This window comes from Papio anubis, chromosome 18 (genome assembly GCF_008728515.1).
Source record: "Papio anubis isolate 15944 chromosome 18, Panubis1.0, whole genome shotgun sequence".
Classification (NCBI taxonomy): domain Eukaryota; kingdom Metazoa; phylum Chordata; class Mammalia; order Primates; family Cercopithecidae; genus Papio; species Papio anubis.
Genome location: NC_044993.1, coordinates 17,591,488 through 17,617,159, shown reverse-complemented (window position 1 = coordinate 17,617,159; position 25,672 = coordinate 17,591,488). Strand labels below are relative to the sequence as shown.

The window sequence follows — 25,672 nt, the reverse complement described above, 5'->3', positions numbered from 1 at the left end:
TGGATGCAGCTGGAGGCCATAATCCTAAGCTAATTCATGCAGGAACAGAAAATCAAATACCACCTCTTCTCACTTATAAGTGGGAGCTAAACATTGAGCACACAGGGACATAAATATAGAAACAATAAACACTGTGGACTACTTGGTTTGGGGGAGTAGAGAGAGGAAAATGGGTTGAAAAAATACCTGTTGGGAACTATGCTCACTACCTGGGTGATGGGATCCATACCTGAAACCTCCACATCACACAGTATACCCATATAACGAACCTGCACATGTACCCTCTGTATCTAAAATAAAAGTTGAAATTTAAAATTTAAAAAAAAGTTACCAATGCAAAAAAAAAAAAATGGGAAGAGGACTTGAGACATTTCTCCAAAGAAGATAAACAAATGGCCAATAATAAGCACATGAAAAGATGCTCAATACCACTAATTATTAGGGAAATGCAAATCAAAACTGCAGTGAGATAGCAGTCATTAGGATGGCTACACTAAAAAAATACAGAAAATAACAAGTGTCGGCCAGACTCAGGAGTCCACTGTGGGGCCGTGGTGCTAGTTAGAGACCATGCTGTTGTCATAGGTATGCTTTTGTACCTCTAAAAAAACAATCAGTTGCCATCTGAAGAAAAGACAGAATCAGAATATTAAAGCTGGAAGGAACTTTAAGGAAGATCTGAATGGAAAGGGTCAGTAATTTAAAAAACTACTGGAAACACAAGAAGAGACAGAGCCTCGAGCAGAAGCTCCAGTACCGCGGCAGATTCAAGGGGAGCTGCTGCGGGCAGGGGACCCCTCCATTCCTCTTGTAGCGCCCACATGTACCAAGTATCCTTCACCAGGTGTTCCTTGCTTTTAAATAAGAAGGTTGAGTTGGACCCAATGTTTTAATAGCCTCTCTGACCTTTTTATCTAAGGGACTTAGTGAGTTTGTGACCAAGGTCACAGCTTATTAATAACTGTTAACTGGAACGTCAATGTTTTTCCTACTCCATTGCCTGAGTCTGTAAATAGGTCACACATCAGCCAACTTCTCCTAGTCCTCCAACCTAGGGCCTAGATTAGGCTTCCTAGGCAAAGTGCTGGCAGCCCTCTCTTCACTACGGAGCCCTGAAAAGCCCATTTCCACCTGCATTCCCCCAAGGGGGCTAGAGGTAAGGAGAATGGAGGCAGAAGTGGTAGCTGGTGCTGGCTGGCAAAGCTAGGCCTCTGAGCTCACCCACAAAATTGACTTACATTTTAACATTTATTGAGTTATAACATGGAAATGGAAATCCCAGGAACAGAGGGAGAAAGGGGTCAGAACAGCACGGCAGGCCACGCACCACAGGGCTCACGCCGGCACTGGCCTGGTATCAAGGTGCTTCTGAGCCCCAATCCTGTCTGTGACTCAACCCCAACACAGAACCTGCCAACCAGCACACCTGGCAGAAGCCTGGCCCGGAGGAATCACAGCATACAGACCATGGTTAGTGCAAAGGGCCAAACCCCTAAAAAGCCACCTCAGACTTAAGAGACTGCTTAAGAAGAGAAAAGACTAGTGATTCTGGTGTAAGGGTCACCTTTTACATGAAAATGAATAAACTACATTTTGCACTGTTTTTCAGTCAATGGACAACCCTTACCCTCTGCCATCCAGAGCAATCACATGGACCTCTTTCAAGCAGCCAAACCACGCCGGGGAAGGCTGGGGCGGACTCCTGCGCATCTCCCTCCCACGACCTGGCCATCAAGGCGGACCTGCCATTGCCCCCGTCTCAGGAGCAGCTGGGCACCCTCAGAGCTCGGCCTGCCTTGTGCATTAATAAGGGTGGATCCAGGACGACCCATGCAAGGGAAGTCAGGGCAGGCTTCTGCCCCCCTCCCCCACCTTTACTACATGATTTAAGGGGGTGAAGGAAAAAGTCAGACATGCAGTCATGTTTTACAAATAATAAATTTATTTCCAAATCCTGAATTATAACCAAATTACAATTCCCTTTAGGTCTTTTTTGCTGCTTTACACAAGGATTAAAAAAGACACAGCCACAACCAAGTCACACATACGCCAAGCGTCCTGGGTCAGTTTATTTGGATGCAATGGGTCCAGCCACCTCCCGGCAGCATCTCGGATGCTCTGCAGCCCGGCTCCTGCCATACCACACTCCTGCATGGAAGAACTCCACCTCCTCTGCCAGAGTCTAGTCCAGCAGGAACTGCCCTAGGGGGCCGTGATGTGCACAGATGAAAGTCCTCAGATGAAAGGGCTTTGTCCACAGCCTCAGGGCTCCCGCCAGAGGGCTCAGGACCCAATACCTGCTGCCATCCTCTCTGGGGACAGCCTCAGCTCACAGACCAAAGCGGGCTGGCGTGCGGCGAGGGGTCATAGGCTCCCCTTGCTCTTTCCGGCCTGGAGTGTAGATCTTCGTAGACCTGGAGACACAGCAGGAGGGATCAGGAAACACCGTGCCCTGACCCCCAGCAGGGAGGGCAGGAGGATGCAGAGCCCCAGGACTTACTGTTCCTAACCCGTGGTGGGAAGCTCTGGGGCCGAGGGATCTCCTCCCGGGCACATTCCCACTCCCCTGCCGCCCCCATGTTCGACTGGCGATGTAATCAAGGAAGCTCACTCATTCCGAAATGCTTTAGATCAGATTTTAACAACTCCTCCCACAGCCCCTAGGGGAGCTACAAAGGCAGCTTCCCTCCACCTCACTGCCACCACTCCAACTGCACAGCAGCCTGCCTTTGTCCCCAATGCCTGGGAGGCAACTCTAAACCCTTGGAATTTCCCAAGTGACTGGAGTGTCTGCTATTCATGGGGCCCCTCAGCCCTCTTCTGAGAGATTATGCTAATGAGGTGACTTGGTGAGCCCCTTGAGTTTATCCAACAAGATGACTCAAGGCGGGCTGGCCTCTCGGCATGGGGTAGCACGGGTGCTCTGAGCCACGTGCTATCAGCCTCACCTCTGGAGAGGAGAGGGGACTCGAGGCTGAGCGCTACCACGTGACAATGATTCAGTCATTCATGCCTAAGTACCGGAACCGAACCCCGATGATAAGAACTCCGGACACTGAAGTTCAGGTGAGCTTCCTGGCTGGCGATAACCTGTCATACTGTCATGCATCAGTGTGCCATGTGGGGACGTGTTCCTGAGGACAAACGAGGCTTCACATTTGAGACCCTCCCAGACCTTGCTCTATACATCTCTCCCTTTGGCTGCTTTAATTTGTACCTTTTTGGTATAATAAATCTATAATGGTAAGTACAGCACTCTCCGGAGTTCTGGAAGTCATTCTAGCAAATACTGAACCTGCAGGGGTCCACAGGGATCCCCAGATTTGTCGAGGGTTGGCTGGAAATGAGGATGGTGTCCACACCTGCAGCTGGTATCTGAAGTGAGGGTGGTCTCACGGAGGACTGTGCCTGCGACCTGTCAAGTCTGGCCTAACTCCGGGGACCAGCACAGACACAGAAGCCCAAGGCGCACTTCTCCCCACTGCACTGTGGTTTCCAACCCTCTTGCTTGTGAGTAAAGCTGTGAGACCCACTCTGCTACTCCAGGCCACCTCAGGCCCTGAATCCCTGCCGATGACTGGGAGTTGCAGGCGTACAGTCGCCCCTTTAAAACTGTTGGGAACTCCTCCCACCTGTCCATGTGACCACCCAATGCACAAGCAACTTCTGTCACCAGTTCGCCTTCACACATGTACCTTCCCATAAATCCTGACCCTGCATCAGGGCCTGGTCTCTGGCAGCCTCCTGGGATGGGTGCCATCCCAGCCAGAGTCCCAAGGCTGGAGCTCACCTGACACTGCCCAGGGGGCTGCGCTTCTCCTGCTCCTGCCGCCGTGCTCGCAGCTGTTCCTCGGCCAGCGCCATCTCCTCCTCCATGGCAGAGGCTTCCTCTTTGGCCCGACGACGGTTCTCCTATTGAAGAGGGACAGACCTGGCTGAGCCTACTGGGGACCACTAAGGAAGGAGGCTTCGTCAGCACCCAAATCTCTGCAACAAACCAGGCGCTGCATCCACCAGCCCAGTGCTCCACATGGCTGCCTGCCCCAGTACCAAAGCTACCTTCTCTTCTACAGCTGAGGCCTGCTTTTTTCATTGACTCAAGATTGACTCAAAACACGGAACAATCAGTCCTAACTCAGTCATCCCTCAGTCCAGGAAGTACTTACATTTCCTTCTTTTTTGAAAAATCAAGTTCACAACTATGCCAGGAAGTACAGAAAAACAGGGAAGATGTTACCTGCTGGCTGGAACTGACAGGCATAAGATGCAGGAGAGCCTGGTGTCGGGAGAATGATGCTACGAAAGGGGTAAGCCGAAGCCCAGCACCATTTTGCAACCCTAAATATGGATCTAGGTGACGGCTATCGACAGACACTAAAACCTCAAGGAGATGGAGGAGCAGTGGAAACCTATCAGGGAAGGGGCAGGCTGCCACCACTGTGGCCCCTCATCCATCCTCCCAACAGCAAAGGTGGGGCCACCAGACCTCACACACCTCCTGAAGGCATCTAAGAGGAGGTTCAGAGCGCCACAGGCAGGCATCCCTGCCACACACAGCTGAGCCAGGATCTAATAGAGCGAGTGGACTCATCACCAGCTTACAGCAAGTCACGAAACACAGGCACAGGTTGACACCACTGTGAGCAAGCGATGAGGCAAATACATCATACGGACTATCTGACAGGACAAACGACCTGGCGGCTCCAATACATCAATGTCATGGAAAAAGCGTGGGGTGGAGCCTGTTCTAGAATGAAACAGTTAACACACATAAGCAGTTGCAATGTCTGGATCCTAATTCAAGCCAATCGATCATAAGAAGTTATCTTTGAGACAAATGGAGAAATCCAAATGCGGACTGAAGACTTAGGTGACATTCAGTATTCATTTCTTTATGAGTGATAATGGCGCAGATGCTATATTTAAAATTTTAAGTCCTTTTAGTCAGAGACACATACTCAAGTATTTATGGATGAATAATATGATATATGAGATAAGCTTTAAAATATTCCAGAAAAAAAATGGGTGTGTGTGGATGGGGGTAGGAATAGTGAAACTGAACGAATGTTGACAATTATAGAGGCACGGCATTGAATTCATGGTGGCCTGTTGTACTGTTTTTCCCACTTTTATGAATATTTGGACTTTTCAATAATGAGTTTTTTGGTTTTTGGAGTGGGTGGTGGGGAATCACAGACCAGCCTGCTAGATCGCAGCCTTTATGTCTGCAGAGAGAAGTAAGTGGGTTGGATGATCACAATTCTGCAATACCCAGTGGAAGGAACATTGACCCCACAAGCAAACAGCACCCTCGCAGAGCACAGAACCTCACCTGCCGTGACTTGCCCGCCTGTTTCACGCTGTAGAACATGGGGCCCAGCTCCGCCAGCCACTCCCCGTCCACAGCGGTCACGCACTGCATGTACTCCTGTGGGCAGAAGGGCAGGGAGGCGAGGGTCACAGGAGGGCCAATGTCCCTCCCAGAGTGGTTCCATAATTAGGAGCCACATGAGAAGGGGCCAATCCCTGACCCTGCAAGGCTGAAACAAGGAAGGGAAAAACCCCAGATACTGCCATCCAAACTCCTCCACACCTGAGAAAATGCCCCCTAGTGTCTAAGAGAAAACGCCCAACCTCTCTGAAAATCCTACTGATGACACCAAGAGGAGTTGCTCATCCCAAGCAGCAAGTGGGGAATGATCCTGCCCGCACAGCTGAGGTCACTGCAGTCTAGAGGTCAACCCTGTGCAGAGCCTCCCCAAGTCCCCAAATGAAAACTAAGCTCACACACCCTGCAAAGCAACGCATGTGGCCTTAAGGTTCCCAGGCTAAAAGCTCATGCCAGAAGGCAGTGAAGGGTTTCAAAGCCTGGCCAGACAGGGGGCCTGCGTTATGCAAGTGCCTCGGAAAAGACTCACCTTGGTGGTCATGACCAACTCGTGATACACTATGTAATCCGGGGTGTAGCCCATTCCAAAAAGGGAGCTGGTGGGGTGCAAGTGGCAGGGCATCCCTGTGCGGATGTTCACGTACTCCCCGATTCCCTAGGGAGGAGACACAACAGGTAGCCATGGCAGGAAAACACCACCCATTTGGGCAGCTACCCCATCCCTTAACACTGTCTTGACACGGCCTCTGGGGGAAGCCCAGCTCTGCAGAACCACACCAGGAGAAAGGATGACTTTGCCCTCATACAGGTATCAGGCCAGGAGGGGCCCACTGGGCTCCTGGGCTCACCTTGAGCTTGGCTGCTTGGTGGAAATAGGCAGCACAGATGCACTTCCTGACGATGTCCCAGTCAGTGCCACACGAAGCCAGGCTCATCCGCTGCTGCACCATGATGTCTTTGAGTTGAGCTCGCACCTCCCGGACCTAGGGCAGGACACCGAGATGGCAGGAGGGACCTCCTTCCCTCCTGACCCTCCCCTCATCCCAATATCCTGCTCATCCACCACCCCTACCTTCCGCATGGCCTTAGCATGGATGAAATGATCGTTACACCAGATGGTGGAGTAATTATTGTTCTTCCACTGCAGGTAGACATTCAGGTAGGTCAAATGATCACTCTCAGGGACAGCGAACTTCTCCCGGATTTGATCACTCTCCTCCTCTCGACCCTAGGAAGGGAAAAAGAACCTTCACTCTAAGTACAGGGGGGTCCAGGCCCACTGAGCACATCCCAGAGGTTCTAACACTACCAACTACCCACACATAGAACTTCAAACATGTCAACAGGTTGCCCTGACAATTTGAGAAAAACAATTTTTAAAAAGGTCTATTCTAAAACATGAGGGCGCAAGAGCAACCATACCAGAAGATAAAAAATGCTCTTGCAAATTTCCAAAGCATTTCCTGAGAACCACTGGCCCAGCCCTTCCTTTCCCCTACCCCAACCTGCTTAACCGAGAACAGCAAAATCATTCTTCAGAAACTTTGATTCCGCCCTCTGTTCCATTTCAGTTATACAGAGAGAAGCCATTCCCCTTTCCGACACTTGCTCGAGCCCTCTGGGGAGAGAGGAGAGCCAGCCGCTGCCCCACCTTGGGCCTGTAGAAGATGGCCGGGACGGAGAGCATGGAGACGATGAGCAAGATCTCGGAACTGCAGCCCATGTCGCAGGACACGATGAGCATCTTGGACAGGGCAGGGTCCAGCGGGAACTCCACCATCAGCCGCCCGGTAGAGGTCAGACCACCTAGGAGAGATGAGCAAACCCAGATATTTGATGGGACAGTAGAGAGAAGAGGGAAGTCAAGCGCCAGCACCCATGAGGCTCCCGGGGCTACTTCACCTGTGTTGTCCAGGGCCCCGAGGATCCAGAGCTGATACATGGAGTTGAGCATGTTGTCCTCCGGGGGCGGGTCCATGAAGTGGAACTGCAGCAGGTCCTGCACCCCAAGGGACTTGAGCAGCAGCACCACGTTGGCCAGGTTGGTCCTCTGGATCTCGGGCACTGTGGTGGTCAGGAGCTCATTCTTGTAGGCGCTCTGGGTGTAGAGCCTGCCGGGGAGAAGACCCCATCTTCTCACCACAAGGAAACCCCACGGCAAGCCAGTACAGATGGAATCCCACAGGGAGGGAGGACATTCTCATTTCTTCTCCCCACCCCCTACTTCAGTGAATCACTGACTTCCACCCATTCAAAACTCCAGCCTGCCAATTCAGCCCTTCTGGGGCCTCTTACCTGTTTCATTTCTCCTTTTTTTTCAGACGAAGTCTGGCTCTATCGCCCAACCTCTGCCTCCCAGGTTCAGGCGATTCTCCTGCCTCTGCCTCCCGAGTAGCTGGGACTACAGGCACCCACCACCACGCCCAGTTGATTTTTGTATTTTTAGTAGAGATGGGGTTTCACCATATTGGCCAGGCTGGTCTTGAACTCCTGACCTTGTGATCTGCCCGCCTCGGCCTCCCAAAGTGCTAGGATTACAGGCATGAGCCACCGTGCCCAGCCATCTGTTTCATTTCTGGAACCAATGGGCCTGGGACTAGAATCATGGCTGGGTTTTATTTTCTTTATATTTTTCTATAGTCACTAATGCTCTATAGTGAATACATTTTTTTTTTAATTGGAACAAAAAAGGGGCAGAGAGCCAGGCACAGTGGTTCACGCTTCTAATGCCAACACTTTGGGAGGCCAAGACAGGAGAATTGCTTTAAGCCAGAAGTTCACAATACCAGCCTGGGCAATATAGCAAGACCCCATCTCTACAAAATATGAAAAAAATTAGCCAGGTGTGGTGGTGCCTGCCTGCAATCTCAGCCACTTGGGAGGCTGAGGTGGGAGGCTCACTTGAGTGCAAGAGATCAAGGCTGCAGTGAGCCGTGATTGTACCACCACACTTCAGCCTGGGTGACAGAGCAAGACTCTGTCTCTAATTGGAAAAAAAAAAAAAAAAGAAAGAAAACGGGGAAAGAGAACAATAGAAATAAAGAACCAACGGCATCATTTGTCCAGACCTACCCTCTGAAGGGAGGCAGGCTGTAATTACCTGCAAGTCTACCTACATCCATGTAAGTTGGCCTCAGACCTCAGAGCTCCCTGGAAAGCCACTCCTTCCTTCCTCAGTAGCATAGGATGAAAGGACTAACAAGCGGCAGCCCTGCCAGCAGCTTCCAGCCTTGGGGACCAACTCTAGGGCCAGCATCCTGCCCGCCCCCGCCCAGGTTCCATGCTCAGCAACCCCGGCGCTGCCCCGGAAAGCAGGCTAGCACAGGGCTCCTACCTGAAACACTGACCTGGGCCCGTCCTGCCGGCTCGCCCTGACCGCTGGTTGGCATTGGCCTGGCTAATGGGATAGATCTGCAGAGCATCCATGCCAATCCTGGGGTTGAAGACCTAGGAGGGGATGGCAAAGAGCTGACAAAGGACAGAGTGAAGGGAAAGTGGAGGTAGGCCTGAGACAAAGGCAAGCCCTGGTTGCTACACATGGCAGAGGAAGAGCTAGGAGCCTCTAGAAATGTTCTCATGAACACCTGAAGAAGTCTTCCCCACAAACACCAGCTCTGTGAGCTCTACTGTTAAATTATCTACCTCATCGAGGTAGACGAGTTAAATGAACCAAGCACAGTGAGTCAATGTGAGCCTCCTACCACCACCACCACTTCCACGCGCTCCCCGCATCCCAGGGCCAGAGCAAGGCCCTGGCTTCCCATCCCGCAGCTCAGTTAGCTTCTGGTGAAGACCCAGGCCCTGCCTCCCATGTCTTCTCTTACCTTTAATTTGCAATAACCAGAATCGATAACAAACATGATGCCATCAACAGTCAGAGACGTCTCGGCAATGTTGGTGGCAACAATGCACTTCCGAACGCCATCTGGAGCCTAGAGCAGGACATACAGGGAGGGAAAAATGAGTCCCTCGAGACAGGAAAGGCTCCACGAGGGGGAAAAGCCCACCTCCTAGCCCACCCCTTGCCAGGACAGTCACATCCCCTCTCGCTTCCTTTAGAGAACTCCAGAAGCCATTCCTGGACATTCCTGCTGTCACACCTTCTGGAAGATTTTGGCCTGGAGGTCAGAAGGCAGCTGAGAGTAGATGGGTAGCACGGCCAGGGCAGGTGCATTCTCCAGTTCCTCCAGATGCTCCACAATTTGGTCTGAGGTCACCTGAGAGCCCAGGGAGAAGCTGTGAGACACTGGAACCCTAACCTTTCATATGCAGGACACACCCACTCATCACAGTCGTGACCAAGGCACGCACCTCAATGTCCTCCTGGCCAGGCATGAAGATAAGGATGTCCCCAGGGGCCCCCGACAGGTGTACCTGCAAGGACTGCTTCACTGCAGCCTCCACGTAATCCTCCTGTGGGGTCTGCAACAGCAGTGGGGACACAGTCAGAGGGAGGTACTAGAAGCGCAGGCCAGGCATCCCTTGGGAGCCCTGTGGCCCAGGCACTGCTCTGGGCTGCAGCCATGGACTTCAAGGGTCACCTCCAGATGGGCCTGACTGCGAGGCCTCCACAAGAAGGCACAGTGCCTCCCTGGGCCCTGTACTTCAGCCCCAAAGAAACAATGAAACGAAACCTCACCCAGAGCAGAGTCCTTGGTCCCCCTGAGCCCCAGAGCTGCAGGCTGCCCCATTTGCCCCATGGTCCCCAAGAAATCTTCTCCAACCCAGTCCCCTACCCACCCTCCAGCCGGCTTCTCATCAAAGAAGTGCATGGCACGGAAGGGTCAGTTCGTAACATGGTGGCTTCAATACCTTGCTGAAGAGAATGTCAACAGGGAAGGTACGGCCAGGGATGTGGAAGATGGGGACATTCCCAAAAAAGGCAGCAAACTTCTCTGCATCCATCGTGGCTGATGTGACGATGAGCTTCAGGTCTGAGCGCCGAGCCACCACCTGAGAGAAGAGGCAGCTGAGAGGCCTCCATGGTGGGGACCCTTGGCTCCTGCCCCAGTCCCATTAGCACCACCCCCGAGGAAACAGAAGCCAAAGCTGACGAACAGGCCTATTCGATTCTTACCAATCCTGAAGACTGAAGCAATGGAGCCACTGCCCAGAAAACCCCCGAGTCACCCTCAGCAGGGCAAGAACAGCATAAACTACAACCCGAATGTGAACTCTGCAACCAGAGGCCTCAGGAAACTCTGGCCTGCCGGAGAACCCCTCAGCCCACCTGGAGCACCCCACTAGCTACTGGTGGTGCACTGGTCAACACCCCATGTGCAGAGAGACCAAACCACATAGCCCTCACCTCCCGGAGCAGCCCGAAGAGCACGTCAGTGTTGAGGGAGCGCTCGTGGGCCTCGTCCATGATGATGGCGCTGTAGTGATCCAGGTCGGCTTCCCGGAGAGACTCTCGGAGCAGGATCCCGTCAGTCATGTATTTGATCAAGGTGTTCTCTGAAGTGCAGTCTTCAAAGCGGATGGCATAGCCCACCTGGAGGTCAGAGAGATGGCTCAGACGCCCTGGCCACCGGCTCACCACCAGCACACCCCGTACTGGGGTCCGGGTCTTAGCAGATCACACCCTTTGGCACAAATGGGTGGAGGCTACCAGGGAATAACAACATGACTCAGCCCCCACGCCCACTCACCTCCTCACCAAGGTTTCCCCCCATCTCTTCACTGACTCTCTTGGCCACTGACATGGCAGCTACACGCCGGGGCTGGGTACACCCAATCATCCCGTAGTCCGTGTAACCATCTTCATGCAGGTACTGTGTCAGCTGAGTGGTCTTACCACTCCCTGTCTCCCCAACCACGATCACGATGCTGTTGTCTCTACAAGGACAAGGAGGCAAAGGACTTATCAGCCAAAGTGGAAGGCCAACGCCCAGCCTTCGAGAAGCCTCCGCTACCTCCTATCCCCGTGACTAGCTATCCAGGGAGCATGCCAGTTTAGAAGGGAGAATTTCACTGGGAAAACAGCCTCTTACTGGGATACCACCGGAAACGTCTGGAATATAGTGAGGTTTAAACAGGTGAGCTAAAACAAAATGGTGCCATCCCGTTACTTTGTGCAGTGTACCCCAGGCATGAGGTCAGAGGAAAAAATTATTTCCCTTCTCCATTGGGTGCAATGCACAAAAGAAAAAGAGCTCCTGGGTAAACATGGGAGACCAAGGGCACCCCTGATTTGACACTAGATTCTTGGGCCCCGGGTGAAGTTACCTGATAATAGTGAGCAGCTCCTGCTGCACTGCAAAGATGGGCAGGTACTGCCTCTGCTCCAGGATGGACTTCTTCTTTGCAAATTCACTGCTGGCTTCGCTCTTTTTCTTCATGTGATCTGCAAACTTCTGCTCTGTCCTAGGAACACACAGCAGCCTAAAGACCCTGTATGGTGTCCCATGCTGTCCTTCCTGATTGGGTTACTGCCCTTCTTCCTACGCTCAGGAATGAGGACTTCGGCAAGAGTCTGAGACACCAAAGCAGCCAGGGAATCTGAGACAGTTCTCATCGGCCTCAGGACTGAAGCTGCTATGTGAGAATCCATCATCCACAACACACTCAACACCACAGGGTCCAACAGAGCTGAACACGGATCGGAGGAGTTACAGATTACCACGCTAGCAAACCCTCTAACCAAAACAGAGTGAGCAGAAGAGGAGTGGAAATCAATCCCCAGGTCACAAACTTTTAGAAAATACCCTCAGGCAATTTCAGCACAGCACCTAAAGGGCTAAAATAGCCACACAGGCCTTGGGAGGAGGTAAGGGTGCAGAGCACACGACATGGGTCAAACTTCCTCCCTCCTCTTGGCAGGACAGCAGGAAAGCATAGTCTGTACGGCTTTGTTTTCAAACAATTGTGAAAACAGCCCCACTCAACAGTAACCTGCAACCTCTACCGAAAGCTCTCAATGTCTGATGTGTGAACACACCCAAGACGCAGAGCACTGTCACTTTCTCAAAGCTGCCTGGCAAAAAGACACCAGTTCGGTGCTCCAAACTGTCCACCGACTCCTCCCCAACCCCTTCCCCAGAGACTTCCTGTCTGATCTGCCGCCCCATGCTCTGTTGAGCTTCCTATTTCTAATTTCACCCAGTCCCTCCTGGTCACCCAATAACTAATACCTAAGGAATTAAGTTAACTAGAGATGAATAAGAGCTGATCAATAGTATCAACTTCTCATCTGGATATTTCACACAGGAGTAGAGACAATTATTAACTCAGATGACTGCTCAGTAGAACATGATGGCATTCGAAGGATGAGGATCTTGAGGGGCAGATGAGTCCAGCCACCTACCTGCCCAACGCAGGAATCCCAACTCAGCATCTGCTTAGATGCCTCTATGAACAGAGAAGTCACTGGCCAATAAGCTAACCCTTTCTATTTTGGAACCTCTTTTAAAAGCAGTTCTTATAGTGAACTGAAATCTAAGGGACTAAAACCCAGCGGCCCACAATGAACTCCTGGGAGGCATTTCAGCAGAGTGGCTCTGATATGGGACGGCCTGGGTCTGATCATGACTCCCTCACTGATGAGCTGGGCGACCTCAGACAAGTTACTTAACCTCCCTGGGCCTCCTTTCTCTCACAACACCAGTACCAGAGGAAGCAGTGGGGCAGCAGGAATCACATCTAGGAAAAGTGGAAGACAGTGAAGAGACCAGGATGGAGGGACCAGAGAGAGTGGAAGATGCAGACAGGCATCCTAAGAGTCTCCCACTCAGGAGCCACAAAGTCAATGAGTTCTGCCGCGACTGCTTGCACGGGACCCCCATCTTTGGAACAAGGCTGCTCCGCTGCTGGCACAGGCTGCCCACCTGTAGTCCACCTTCCCGTCCTCCGTCACAGCTTTATCTGGTTCTTCCTCCTTCTTGACACCCATTATATCTCCCAGTTTGGTCCCAGCCAGTTCCCAGTGTTTGTGCTGAGCCTGAAAAGGAAAAAGGTCAGTCTGTTCCATCCTGCCACATGACTGTGGGCAATGGAAAATCAATCCCAGGGGACAGCAGGCTTCACCCTGCAGGTGGTAAACTCCTCCAGGGCGCTGGTGGCACTAACCACGCATTCCGAGCCTCAAGCCTCCAGCTCTCCCAACACCAGGCCCCGCAGCTGTCATGACTAAGGACTTGATAGAGGGGACTCCTACCTTCTATCTGTGGGCCTAATAAGACTTTTGAAAAGAAGAAAAAAGAAAAAAATACACATAGACTTCCCAGCCCCGGTGACAAGAAACCAACCTTCTTGCGCTCCTTCTGCTCCCTGTGCTTCCGCACTGTTTGGCTGCCTTTCCGAGCAATGATGGCCAGGTCAGAAGTGGCGTCCTTCACTGGAATCACCGGCTCCGGCTGCAGCGGTGGGTAGAAAGAGCAATGCCCATTAAAATCAGCAGGAGTCCTGCCTGTGAAAGGGACTGCCATACTCTCATGGTACAGGGACTATTTTTCCCCTTCTCTTTTTCCTGTCTCCACATCAGGCCTTTTTTTTTTTTCATTTTGAGACAGAGTCTCGCTGTCACCCAGGCTGGAGTGCAGTGGTGTGATCTCTGCTCACTGCAGCTTCTGCCTCCCAGGTTCAAGCAATTCTCCGGCCTCAGCCTCCCAAGTAGCTGAAACTACAGGTGCCTGCCACCACGCCCAGCTAATTTTGTACTTTTGAGATGGGTTTCACTATATTGCCCAGGCTGGTCTTGAACTCCTGGTCACCAATGATCCACCCACCTCAGCCTCCCAAAGTGCGAGGATGACAGGCATGAGTCACTGCACCTGGCCCACATCAGGTCTCTCTGAGCTGTCTTGTCCCTGGCCACAGAGGAGCCTCACCTGCTTGGTGAAGACAATCCGCCCATCCAGAAAGGGAGGCACCAGATTGTGCACCATCAGATGCACCTTGGCTGCATTGTCCTCTTCAAAATCCTCGTCCACCTCCAGCCGATGGACCACCCCACTGGTGAGCATGCGGTTTGTCTCCCAGCGCTCGTTATCCTGTGAGGACACAATGGGAGCCATATTCAAATTTCCACCCCAAAGGTCGTCCTGAAAGGTTACGAGGTGTCCACATATCAAGTCCTGACAGAAGGCCACTGGTGGCTGCAAAGATGTCACAGGCCTCTACCCACAGCTCCAAAGACAGAAGAGGAACTGATCCCAAATCACCTGCAGGACTTTGTTCTAAGAAGCAGCACCTTTCATCTAAATCAGAACCTCTAGATGGACATATGAATGGTAAGCACCCCTAGCCCACATCAGAGACACAAAGAACACAGACCACAGAGGCAGGTCCCAATGCACCTGCTCCCTTCAACAGTACCTTCCCTCAAGGAAGTACTGCAAAAGAGAGAAGTATGAGCCAGGGCTTCCCTTAAGCTACTAAAAGGCTCATCACCCATTTCTCTTCCACCTCCAGAGGATCTGGTCCTCTCGGCAATCAGGGCACAAGCTGTGCTGCCCTCACTTGGGCATAACCTGCTGCTTCCCCACGTGCTCTACCGCCAGCTCTGAATCTGCTCCAACTTCTGCAGGCTGCCTCACCTCATTGATCTGTCTCCGCTGAGCTGAAATGCGCTTCTGCTTCTGTTTATGCAGGTGCTGCTCCCGCCTCCTCACATAGTCCTCAGAGGAGTAGGCCAGTGGGTTGTGGAACTCATCATAGCCCTCGTCCATCATGTACCAATCCCGATCGGCTTGCTGCAGGGCAGGAGGTGAAGCAAGGGAGTGAGGGACAGATCAAGTTTATGCACGAGACATGGCCAACAGAGGAGGGGACGTGTGGTAGGAAGTCACTACTACAGTGGAGCTACCCTTGTGAGGGGTGTTGGAGAGGCCACCCTGCAGCCACGTGCTGTCTGGAGGAGAACCACAGTGGGAGACTACACAGGACTGGAGGGCAGCCCATCACAACAGCACTTCTTAGAGTTACCACATGGTGGCACCAACACATAACAGAAAAGTTAGGTCAGCCTACTGCAGTGAGTGACAGGGTTCACCCTGCCGCCTATGCCTCTGCAAAGAGACTCCAGGGCATCGGGGCTGAACAGGGCTCAGGTGCACCCTCATCAAAGCCCAGTCCTGCTAGAGGGTCACCCATTTACAGACGGCCACCAGCCTTGATCAGCCCCTCAGAGATACAAAGTTTTACCCTCTGGTCATCCTCCCACTGCTGCCGTTCCTCCTCCGTGTCAAATGAAATTCCTTCTTCGCCTTCCTCGCGTCTTCCTGGAGGAGCACAGGGAGCAGGTCAGTCCACGCCCTGGCCTATCCCCAGCGGCCCCGGACAGATCTGCAGGGCCACGCAGCTCCAGAAGGGCAGCCCCTGCTCATCCTCGCTAGGGCGAGCAAGCCTGCTCTTCTGCCTCCTGCCCCCCAGGCCTCACCTCGACCCCTGGACAGACGTGGGGTGGACCCCAAGTGTCTTCTGTCATCGGCCCACTCATTGTATTTGTAGGAGGGCGTTGGCAGAGGCGTGTCATCCGAGTACTTGCCCCTCACAGACCTGGGAACAGCAGCACCAGCATCACAAAACTGTCACTGAGCTAAGCCACGTCCTACTGGCCGCCATCTGCTCTCCCTGCCGAGGCTCCTTACCGCCACCCAGCGAAACTGGGCTGCTCTGCCCGGAACATCACCTGTCTCGATCTCGAGTGGACAGCCGATGGCTCCGCTCAGAATCCCGATAGGAAGGCGTCGGGGAGGGCGATTCCCACTGGGAGCGCCTTGAGGAGCCATAGCCACTGTCCTCTTCCTCCCAGGTAGACCTCGAAGGGGTGGCTGCATCTGGGGCCACAGAAGACACATCCACAGGAAACATCTCACTTAACCATGACATGGCTCTAGAACCAGTGGCCAAAAGTAAATTCCCCAAATTTACTTCTTTTACTATTTCTAAACCTTGCATGTATCTATAATGGGTAAGATCGGTTTTGACAGTTTTTTAAGATATCTCAATTTTTAGTGGTCCAGGATATATTTTTCTTTTTGTTTTTTTTGTTTCTTTTGTTTTTTTTGAGAGGAAGTCTCGCTCTGTCACCCACGCTGGAGTACAGTGGTGTGATCTTGGTTCACTGCAACGTCAGCCTCCCAGTTCAAGTGATTCTCCTGCCTGAGCCTCCCAAATAGCTGGGATTATAGGTGCCCGCCACCACCCCAGGCTAATTTTTGTACTTTTACTAGGAACGGAGTTTCACCATGTTGGCCAGGCTGGTCTCGAACTCCTGACCTCAAGTGATCTGCCTGCCTCGGCCTCCCAAAGTGCTGGGATTACAGGTATGAGCCGCTGCACCTGGCCAATGGTCCAGTTTTCATTCTGTGTTTATGACAACATTTTAAGGGATATTTACTTTATCTCTACAAACACACCCCTCTGGGATATAAATAGTTCTTTTTAATAAACCCTTCTACCTCCAACTCCCTATTCTTTCCTGCCATTTGGAAAACTGGCCATTCAGCAAACCAGCCTCTCACCTTACAGGAACCATATCCACCCCAAGTGCAGAGCCGTGCCCACCTGACTCAGAACCAACTATCCCAAGATGTTCATGGTGGAATCGGGAATTCTGACTCAATGCCTCAGCAATCTCCCTGAAGACAAGAGTCACTCACTCTGCCTTTTATACACTGGAATCCTCACAAGCCACCAAAACAGTGAGTCTACCTTTAGGTCGATGTCGTGGGCTCTCAGGCTCATTTCTTCTGCTGCTACGCTCTGACCCTCCATCTCGCTCCGATCTGCTGCTGTGCCTACTTCTATCCCGGTCATCTATGAAGAGTCACACAAAGCTTAAAAACATGCACCCCATCCTAAGGTACACCCATCTTCACCCTAGAGAAAGGACATAGGCTGCCCACTCACTCACAGGTGCAACCTGCACTGCTCGAATGTGATCCGTAGACTCCTGAAACTCACCTATGCCCATTCTCCCAAGGGGGAAAAATAGTTACTGCCTAGAAAGTTTCAAACCCACAGTAACAGTTATTTTCTAGCAAAAATTCAAAAAATAATAGTACAAGTTTACAGTAAATCTTTTTTTTTAATAGTTATAATTCTATCAGCTATAAAACTTAATACTGAGCAAACACAGCATTGGATTTTTTTTTGTCTAGCTTTGTTCCATAGCACTGTCCTTTCTCTATCACCAATACTATTAGAAACGCTGGTCTCTTGTACATATTTACCCATTATCTCCTTTATCATAATAAAACAAAGACCACACACTCAAGGAGAGCACCTATGTTACAGGCAACAGTTCTTTTCTTCAACTACTATTCCCAATCCCAACAGGGTCAAAACCACTCAGGCGGACATCACGCAAACAGGACTCCCTAACTAATGGGTGTTGCAAAGACTCCTGCAACAAGAAAAAGGCTGACACATTTATTCAAATGCTAATGGACAACAGGAAATGTGCTGGACAGTTTACCTCTGTCCCTCTTGCGGTCATAGTCTCGATCCCGCGATTTCTCCTTCTTCCAATCCTTTTCTTCTTTGGATGAGGCATAGACACCATGTTCGCGCCGCTCCCGCTCTCTCTGCCGACTGCGTTCCCAAAACTCTTCACTCACACCACCTGGATGGGATGGAGTTTCTACCCGGGCAGATCGATAATGTCTGAAACAGGGAGAGCAACTGGTAAGGGCCCCTCTATAGGAGAAAAACTCTGCCCTAAAACCTTTGGCTGTCCAAACAAGTGATCTTTCCTTTTCCACTTTCTCTCCCTGGGACAGCAGGCTCATATATGGCAACAACCCAAGGCATTTCTAACCTCTACCATCTAGTCTTTAGTCACCTTTGTTTTTCCCCACAAACTCCTACCTACCTTCAATATTACAGAATCAAAATAAAATCATAAAGCTCTAAATCTCCAACAGGAAAACTGAGAGATAAACATGAGATGTTATTTTCCAGCCTCCATTTGCTTCCCTATGGGCTAACCCCTCCTAAGGCCTTTACCTGTCTTTCCGGATATTTCGGCCAGCCTGGTCACCGCCCTCTTCCTCGGCATCCTTCTGGTCATCCTTGCTCTCTTCCCAGTCCTTGTAGGAAGAGATTTTGGACTTCTTCTTGTCCTCCCCATCGTCCTTCTCTTCTCGCTCCCTCCGTTTCAGGGAAGCCAGCAAGTCCAGTCCCAGTAATGAAGGGCGGGGAGCAGGGGCCTTGAAGACATGCTGCTCGCTGGCCGCACTTTTGGTCTTGCAAATAAGACCGCCAACCTGAGAGTCCAGATCAGTGCCTTCCAATCGATGGATGGAGGCATCCTCACTGGTGTCCCCCATCATAGGATCTGGAATTTCTCTGGAAGGAAGGCAAACCATTTGGTACTGGAAAAGGCTCAGCTCTACCATATCCCAGAATAAATGCAGTTATGGTTATATTTAGGTGATTAACCTTTCCCATCTCCCCCTAAGACCAGGACTACTTTTGCTGCCTCTCTCCAAGACCTTTCCATCAAGTCACTGACAATCTCCAAAGATCCTCCTATTCTAACCCCCAACAAACACCAAAATAGGTACACACACACCCCATATATTCCTCCCCACCCCCCACAAGGATCCAAGAGGCAATAAAAGGCCTCACTAAGGGATACTTTCTAGAGCCTGATGTCATCTGTAACAGGGGTATAGGGAAAATACCACTAAATTTGAGTCAGAAACCTCAATTAGAAACCAGGCTCTTGATACTTTCTACCTGTATGATGGTAAGTAAATAACTTAATCTTTGTTTAACCATAATTTCATATCTATTAAATGGAAATAATTTTTACTTTATCTAATCCATGAAGCTATTGTGAGAATCAAACAAAAAGTGTATGTGAAACCATAAAGAGTAGCTCTTTATGTAACCATAAGAGTTAACATAAATGTAACTGCTACATTATATTATTTGCTATCCTCCTATATACTGTTGGTCCCTCACCCATTCTTTACATGAGTTCTACCTCCTCCTCTCTTTAAACAACAGGTACAGCAGCATGGAGATGGGGCAGAAGGCTACCATCCATGTTCTCCATACTTTAGTGGCTTTTCTTAGCCTAGCTGCGTTTTACAGAAAACAATTTACTCACAGCAGCCAAAATCAGTTTTATAACAATCCAGGTTTACCAAAAATATTTATGAGAAATACTAGGTTAGGAAAAGGTGTTACTGAGAAGTATTTAAGTGGCTACAAGACTTCTGGCACTCAAGTTGGAACAAGCTTCTCTTTACCTCTCACTACACATCTGCCACTCATGAACATATACCAGTTCTGGGTGCTTGGATAATTCTTCTCATTCCAACAAGTTAGCAAAGCAAAGGAGGTGCCACCAGAATCCAGAATTTTTTACCAAACTCTAATTAAATGCACAGCTCTATAGAGTACTGCCAAACAGACTGGACACATAATATTAATGCAGAAACAAGAGTTACATTTTGAAAATGCCATCAAGCAGAACAGAAAAAAGAAAGCTGCATATTGGTGACATCTGTACATATGCGAGGAAATCCACACAAGAAAATAAAGATATACAGGCTCTGCTCAATAGTTGTCTAAACTAGGAAATGTACCCTGGACTGCCATTCTACACAGGTGAGAGAACACTGGATGTGTCGTTGACTGCTGTAGCTCAATGTCTAGCAAAATAAGCGTTTGATAAACTTAAAAATGAATTAATTTAAACTTATTAAAGGAGAACAGAAACCCAAACATTTCTGGAGACAGCAAAGGAAGATTCCAGCAACACAGGACAAGGAGGCAGCCAGACAGGACTTAACTAGCTGCTGAGAAGAACAAATAAGAGCTAAAGAGCAAGATTCTTGAGAAGAATTAATGGCAAAGAAACTACAAGGGGTACGAGAAAGCCAGGGAAGAAAGAACCTAGATTCACGCATTCAACAATTATTCACTGAGGGCGTCCCTGAGCCAATTGCTGTTCTCGGAGACAGCAACAGAGAAGAGAACAAGACAAAAATCCCCGCCCACCTGAAGCTGACATTCTAGTAGAAGAGATCGCCCACCAGATTGCCTGGTATAAACAACACTGTGAGAGAGCAGAGGAAGACACAAGGAGTCCTACTCGGGCTCGGAGACAGTCTGGGGCGGGTTACAGCGGAGGCCTAGGAGAGGGAGCAAGGCCACTCCAGGCAGCATTCCTGGATCTCGGCGAGGCCGCTCCAGGCAGCAGGATTTGACCAGAGCAAGGAGGAAGGCCAAGGCGGGCAGGACGGGTGCAGCATCCCTGAGGTGAGTAAGGCAAGTTGGGTGACAGGGACGACAGAGGAACTCCCCAAACTGGGGCCCGGACCTAGGCAGGGAACCAATATCCGCTGCCTGGAGCCGCCATGATTATAGAAGAGCAGGCCAGGAAGGAAGAAGGGACTCTCACCTCACCAAGCGCGACTCTTGGGACCCTTCTGTCCCGGATTTTGGGGCGCCGGCGCTGCCACCCCTCGCTTAGACAGGCTCAAGGAGCCAAAATCCACACCTTGAAAGCGGCCATTATTGTCCCTTAATACCTTGCGCGGTCCCCTCTATCCGCCCAAAGCTACCATAGAGAGCAGTCTGGAACACGCCGATTCCTGGATCCAAGTGTGGAACGGAACGCCAACAGGCTCTCAAGGCCTCCTCTGGGGCTCTGATCAGAGACACTTCCGAGTCTCCTTGTGACCAATCACAGTCTAAAAGACGACATCCCGCCTCTAGTCTGGGGGCAGGAAAAGGAGGGGAAAAAGGTCGACCATCTTTAACACTGGCGGAGGTGACGCCTAGCTTCCGGTCAGAGCCGAGTAAGGTGGGCGGTGACTAGAAGCCCTTCTGTTTATTGGGCTGTTGAGCGGGGGCCGACCGACGACCGGGAGTTTCTTTTCTGTGCTTGTGCGTTTTCTATTCGGCTTCCTTCCCGTTAGCGGGGCCACAAGGGTTGCTAGGCAACAGGTCCTGGGTGACTTGGCCTTAGGGTTCTGCCCGGCTTGGGGCTGATGAAAGGAGCCGTCCGCGCCCGGGCTCTTCCGAGAAGGGGTTGCCGACAGTCACAAAGTGGAAGGGAGGGAGGCGGCGTGGACGAGTAAGGTAAGTGCTACGGTCCCTAGCGCGTGTGGGCCAGGAGCAGCGTAACACAGGTGACTTTAAATACATACATCGGATATTTTGGAAAATGAGAGATGCGCGCCCCGCTGTAAATAAAAATCACCCGTGCCTTCATACGCAGAGGTGACTAATGATGGTGTTTGGGGATATTTATTTCCAGTTGTTTTTGTGGAATACATTGTAATAATGTTTTGTACAAAAGTGAGTTCAAAGTTTTTTTCTTTTTTTGGTGTTTCTGCAGTTGTGGCCCGCGGCTCAGATTCCAGCTACTCGGGAGGCTGAGGCGAGAGGATTGCTTGAGCCTGGGAAGTTGAGACCAACCTGGGCAACATAGCGAGACACCGTCTCAGGAAAAGAGAGGGAGAGAGGAAAGCAGTGGAGTTATTGGTCAAAGAGTATGTTCCCTTTCTTTCCAGAAAGATTTTGTGCCTGCATTCCTGTAGGGACTCCCTGTGTCTGCCCCTACATTCATACTCTTGCCATTATTGTGTGCCACTGTCTTGTTTAATTTTCGCCAATTCAGTGACTTTGTAAACATATCTTTTAATTTACTAGTAAAGCTTAACTTTTCAAATGTATTTACTGTCCATTTGTACCTCTTCTTTTGGACTAGAAAGTTGGTGGCCTGTATTCTAGTCCTTGTCGTTGTAACAGGAAGTGCAACTGTAAGCAAGCTAGTTTGTAAAATGACGGGGTTGGATTAAGCCCCTTGTACCTCAGCATTTTATTATTTGTTTATGGAATTGTAGTTTTCACACACACTCTTAACTGATCTGTTTGCCATGTAATGAGGTGCACCTAGAATCTTTAAGCCAGGTTTTGTAATAATATAATGTACACAATAAACGACTGTTTAAAATGTGTAACAACACATGCAAGAAATAATATGCTGCCATGACAAAGAATATGGATGTTTTCTATATAGAGGTATGGGGCAATTTTCATAGGTTAGGTTTGAAATAATGAAAAGTGCAGAAGAGTAGATAAAGTGTGTGCGCTGAACATCTGCCATTGGTCCCTCCACAGCCATTCTTCATCCTCCTCTAGACTGCTCTGGGATGGGGAGGTTTGCCTGCCTCAACAGGCCCCTGCCCTCTGGTTCCAGTTGAAGTCAGCCAGTGGTTTCACGAGCAGAGGTCGGAGGGAGGGAGGAGAGTGGCCGCAACACTTAACAGCAGGCCACCCTCCTATACACTGTCCTCTCCACTCACCTCTTTTTGCCACACAATTCTTATAACTGCTTCCTCCCATGGCTCCTTCCTCCCATGGCCTAAGGATGGGTATAGCATCCCGGTGTTACTAGCCCCAAAGTAGTACACTTTACCCTGTTGTTTTTCTACAACTGCCTTAATTAAACTGCTTTCAAATTACCAAAGTTCAGAGTGTCATCGCTTTCTTGCTGAAACATTGATAGACTAGGCTATCTTTTGGGGGGAGAGAGAGGGAGAGAAAAAATGTAGGAACACATATTTGTATTTTTTTGTGAATGCATAACAAAACTCTGAAAAATACATGAGAAACTAATGAAAGCACTTATCTGGCCCGGGGGAGGGAGCAATGAAAACAGGGCACAAGGAGCAGGGACAAGGAGAGGGAAACTCCACAATATTACCTTTCTATGATGTTTCTTTTATACCATGTGAATGCATTAGCTACTCTGTGGATTAGTTTTTTTTAATGAGGGCTCACACACTTAATCTAAACTATCTTTAAACTTTGCACCTTTATTTCAGGAGTGACAGGATTCACATTTGGGTTATCTCAGGATGAGCTTCCTGCTGCCCAAGCTGACTAGCAAAAAGGAAGTAGACCAGGCGATAAAAAGTACTGCTGAGAAGGTGTTGGTGCTCAGGTTTGGAAGAGATGAAGATCCTGTCTGTCTGCAGCTAGATGATATTGTAAGTGACTGTCTAAGTGGTTTTTATTAATAATCTATATTCTTACTTCAGCATCTGAATAGTACATGAGAGGGAGTAGTCAGGGTTGGGTATATGGCTGCTCATTTAGTTCACTAAGAGCTGATTGTGTGCCTGTTCTGAGCCAAACCCCCAAATCTGTGTGTGCTGAATCTGTCTTGGATGTCCTTACCCACTAGAAGCTGTCAATGCTGTTTCACCAACAAGGCAATGGAAGAGCAAAAAACTATTAACAAGCATCTGTGAACACTATCTTTTCAGTGCTTACAATAGTAAGATAATAGTAGCCCCATTTGCCAGTGGGAGAGAAAATGCCAGAGAGGTCAAGTAACTTCCCACAGGCACAGATCCACTATATTGCAGAGCTGAGATTTGAACTCAGTTTTCTGTAGCTGCAAATAATCTTGTCTCGTTTGCTGCCTCCAGTATGTGCCTGATGCAGAGAGACCTAACCCAAAACTAAGACCTCTTAGCACCATTTCTACTGCTGCCATCCCGTGTAAGAGCTGAGCGTACAAATCCACATTTCCGTGGTTACAATGAGGGTGTGATGTGTTAGCCCTGGGGAAAAAAGGATTCTACCCTCAGCCGTAGGGAGGAGGAAATACCACAGAAGTCGGTAATGTAGACACTGAAGCCACACTGCCAAAGTTCAATCCCTGCCCTACTCCTTAGGAGCTGTATGACCTGGGGCAAATTACCTCCCTGTGCCTCAGTTTCCCTATCTATAAAATGAGGACTCTAGTAGCATATACCTTTTAAGAATGTTGTAAGGATTAAATGGGTTAACAAATGTTAAGCACTTAGGACAGTTACCACATAGTAATGTCATATAAGTGTCTGTTACTAATAATTGTGATTTTCATTTCTGGGAGGATTGGGAGGAAGGAGACATTAGGGAATTTCAGTATCCGTATTACATATTTCTAAGTTGTGTTGTTTTAAATGAGCATGGGTTACTTTTATAAAAACATTCAAAGAAGGAAATTAAAGGAAGAAATAGATTCACAGTTTTCCCCAAGGATTTCTACGCTTAGTTCTTACACAGGATGGCAGCAGTAGAAATGGCCAGAAGAGGTCTTAGTTCTGGGTTAGGTCTCTTTCTGCAATGAATAAACAAGAATACTCCCATGCTGTCACCCTCCTAACCTCATGCAGTTTCCCAAGGTTCCTTCCTCACCCCGTCTGCAGGGAATGAGACTCTGGAGGATGGGGTTACCTTGTGTCTAATGTGGGAGCCACAAGGGCTGCATTGTTGGCCCAGGAGTTTTTTTCAAACAAAATACTCTGTTGTAGTAACAAGTTTCACAGAAGAAACATTAGCTGCCTCTCATATTGTAACTTTCGTCTCTCTCATTTGCAGCTTTCTAAGACCTATTCTGACTTAAGTAAAATGGCTGCTATATACCTGGTAGATGTAGACCAAACTCCAGTTTATACACAGTATTTTGACATCAGTTATATTCCGTCTACTGTCTTTTTCTTCAATGGGCAGCATATGAAAGTGGATTATGGGTAAGTGCAGTTGATCTGAAGTTATTGCAACCTTGTAAGTTTCCTTTGCTAAGCAGTTTCAGTGGCTTGCCTATTTGCATGTGATGTTGACTCTGTGAGTCTTGTATCAGCACTGTTTCCTCAATTGATGCACTCTCTAATTTTTTATGCAAAGCCTTGCTACAAAATGACAGTGTTTCAGGTATGATTGTCAAATTTTATTTATTTTTTTAATTAAAAATATGGTGCATACACATGGTTTGTCAAATTTTAATTTCCAACTTAAGTATGAAGAAATAGTACAGTTTGCGAAGCATTACCATCCATAAGTCTATAAAATATAAAATAGCTATGTTAACTAAATCAAGAACTCTTAAAATTTTCCCAGAAATTTCATTTGAAACAAAATACGTAATTGTTCTTAAACTTTTGGACTGGTTGGCCGGGCGCGGTGGCTCAAGCCTGTAATCCCAGCACTTTGGGAGGCCGAGACGGGTGGATCACGAGGTCAGGAGATCGAGACCATCCTGGCGAACACGGTGAAACCCCGTCTCTCCAAAAAAATACAAAAAACTAGCCGGGTGAGGTGGCGGGCGCCTGTAGTCCCAGCTACTCGGGAGGCTGAGGCAGGAGAATGGTGTGAACCCGGGAGGCGGAGCTTGCAGTGAGCTGAGATCCGGCCACTGCACTCCAGCCTGGCGACAGAACCAGACTTCATCTCAAAAAAGAAACATGGGATGAGAGGAGAGCATCCCAACCATGATGACCCTGAAATTGTGTCACAAAACAAAGAGTGGCAACACGGCCAACT

The 25,672-nt window shown here is 49.6% G+C and overlaps 2 protein-coding genes across 9 annotated transcripts in view; one reads left to right on the top strand and one right to left on the bottom strand.

Moving 5' to 3' along the window:
* Positions 1 to 1,919: 1,919 nt before the first annotated feature.
* Positions 1,920 to 21,233, bottom strand: DHX38 (DEAH-box helicase 38). Of its 3 annotated transcripts, none has more exons than XM_003917124.5 (27): positions 20,751 to 21,233; positions 18,341 to 18,682; positions 17,811 to 17,998; positions 17,045 to 17,149; positions 16,020 to 16,167; positions 15,768 to 15,886; positions 15,533 to 15,609; positions 14,926 to 15,081; positions 14,218 to 14,379; positions 13,636 to 13,743; positions 13,216 to 13,328; positions 11,618 to 11,755; positions 11,041 to 11,227; positions 10,698 to 10,883; positions 10,202 to 10,342; positions 9,701 to 9,811; positions 9,490 to 9,606; positions 9,214 to 9,321; positions 8,724 to 8,836; positions 7,292 to 7,500; positions 7,041 to 7,195; positions 6,462 to 6,617; positions 6,238 to 6,372; positions 5,919 to 6,044; positions 5,333 to 5,428; positions 3,791 to 3,912; positions 1,920 to 2,414 (listed from the first exon to the last, which is right to left on the bottom strand). In XM_003917124.5, exons 2-27 carry the CDS (start codon positions 18,664 to 18,666, stop codon positions 2,330 to 2,332), a joined length of 3,687 nt encoding a protein of 1,228 aa, XP_003917173.3. In that variant the 5' UTR covers positions 18,667 to 18,682; positions 20,751 to 21,233; the 3' UTR covers positions 1,920 to 2,329. The 3 variants fall into 3 exon arrangements, with proteins under 3 accessions (XP_003917173.3, XP_009195060.2, XP_009195059.2); XM_009196796.3 differs by having other exon boundaries at positions 20,914 to 21,182; XM_009196795.4 differs by having other exon boundaries at positions 20,881 to 21,140.
* TXNL4B (thioredoxin like 4B) overlaps positions 20,326 to 25,672 on the top strand; it is a 9,248-nt gene continuing 3,901 nt past the window's right edge. For 3 of the 6 annotated variants that reach the window (XM_017953511.3, XM_009196794.4, XM_009196792.4), the window contains exons 1-4: positions 21,162 to 21,433; positions 21,693 to 21,846; positions 23,185 to 23,349; positions 24,731 to 24,882. In XM_017953511.3, coding sequence (XP_017809000.1) covers positions 23,218 to 23,349; positions 24,731 to 24,882 — 284 coding nt within the window. In that variant the 5' untranslated portion in view covers positions 21,162 to 21,433; positions 21,693 to 21,846; positions 23,185 to 23,217. The other 3 variants (XM_021932123.2, XM_021932121.2, XM_021932124.1) reach the window with 3 other exon arrangements.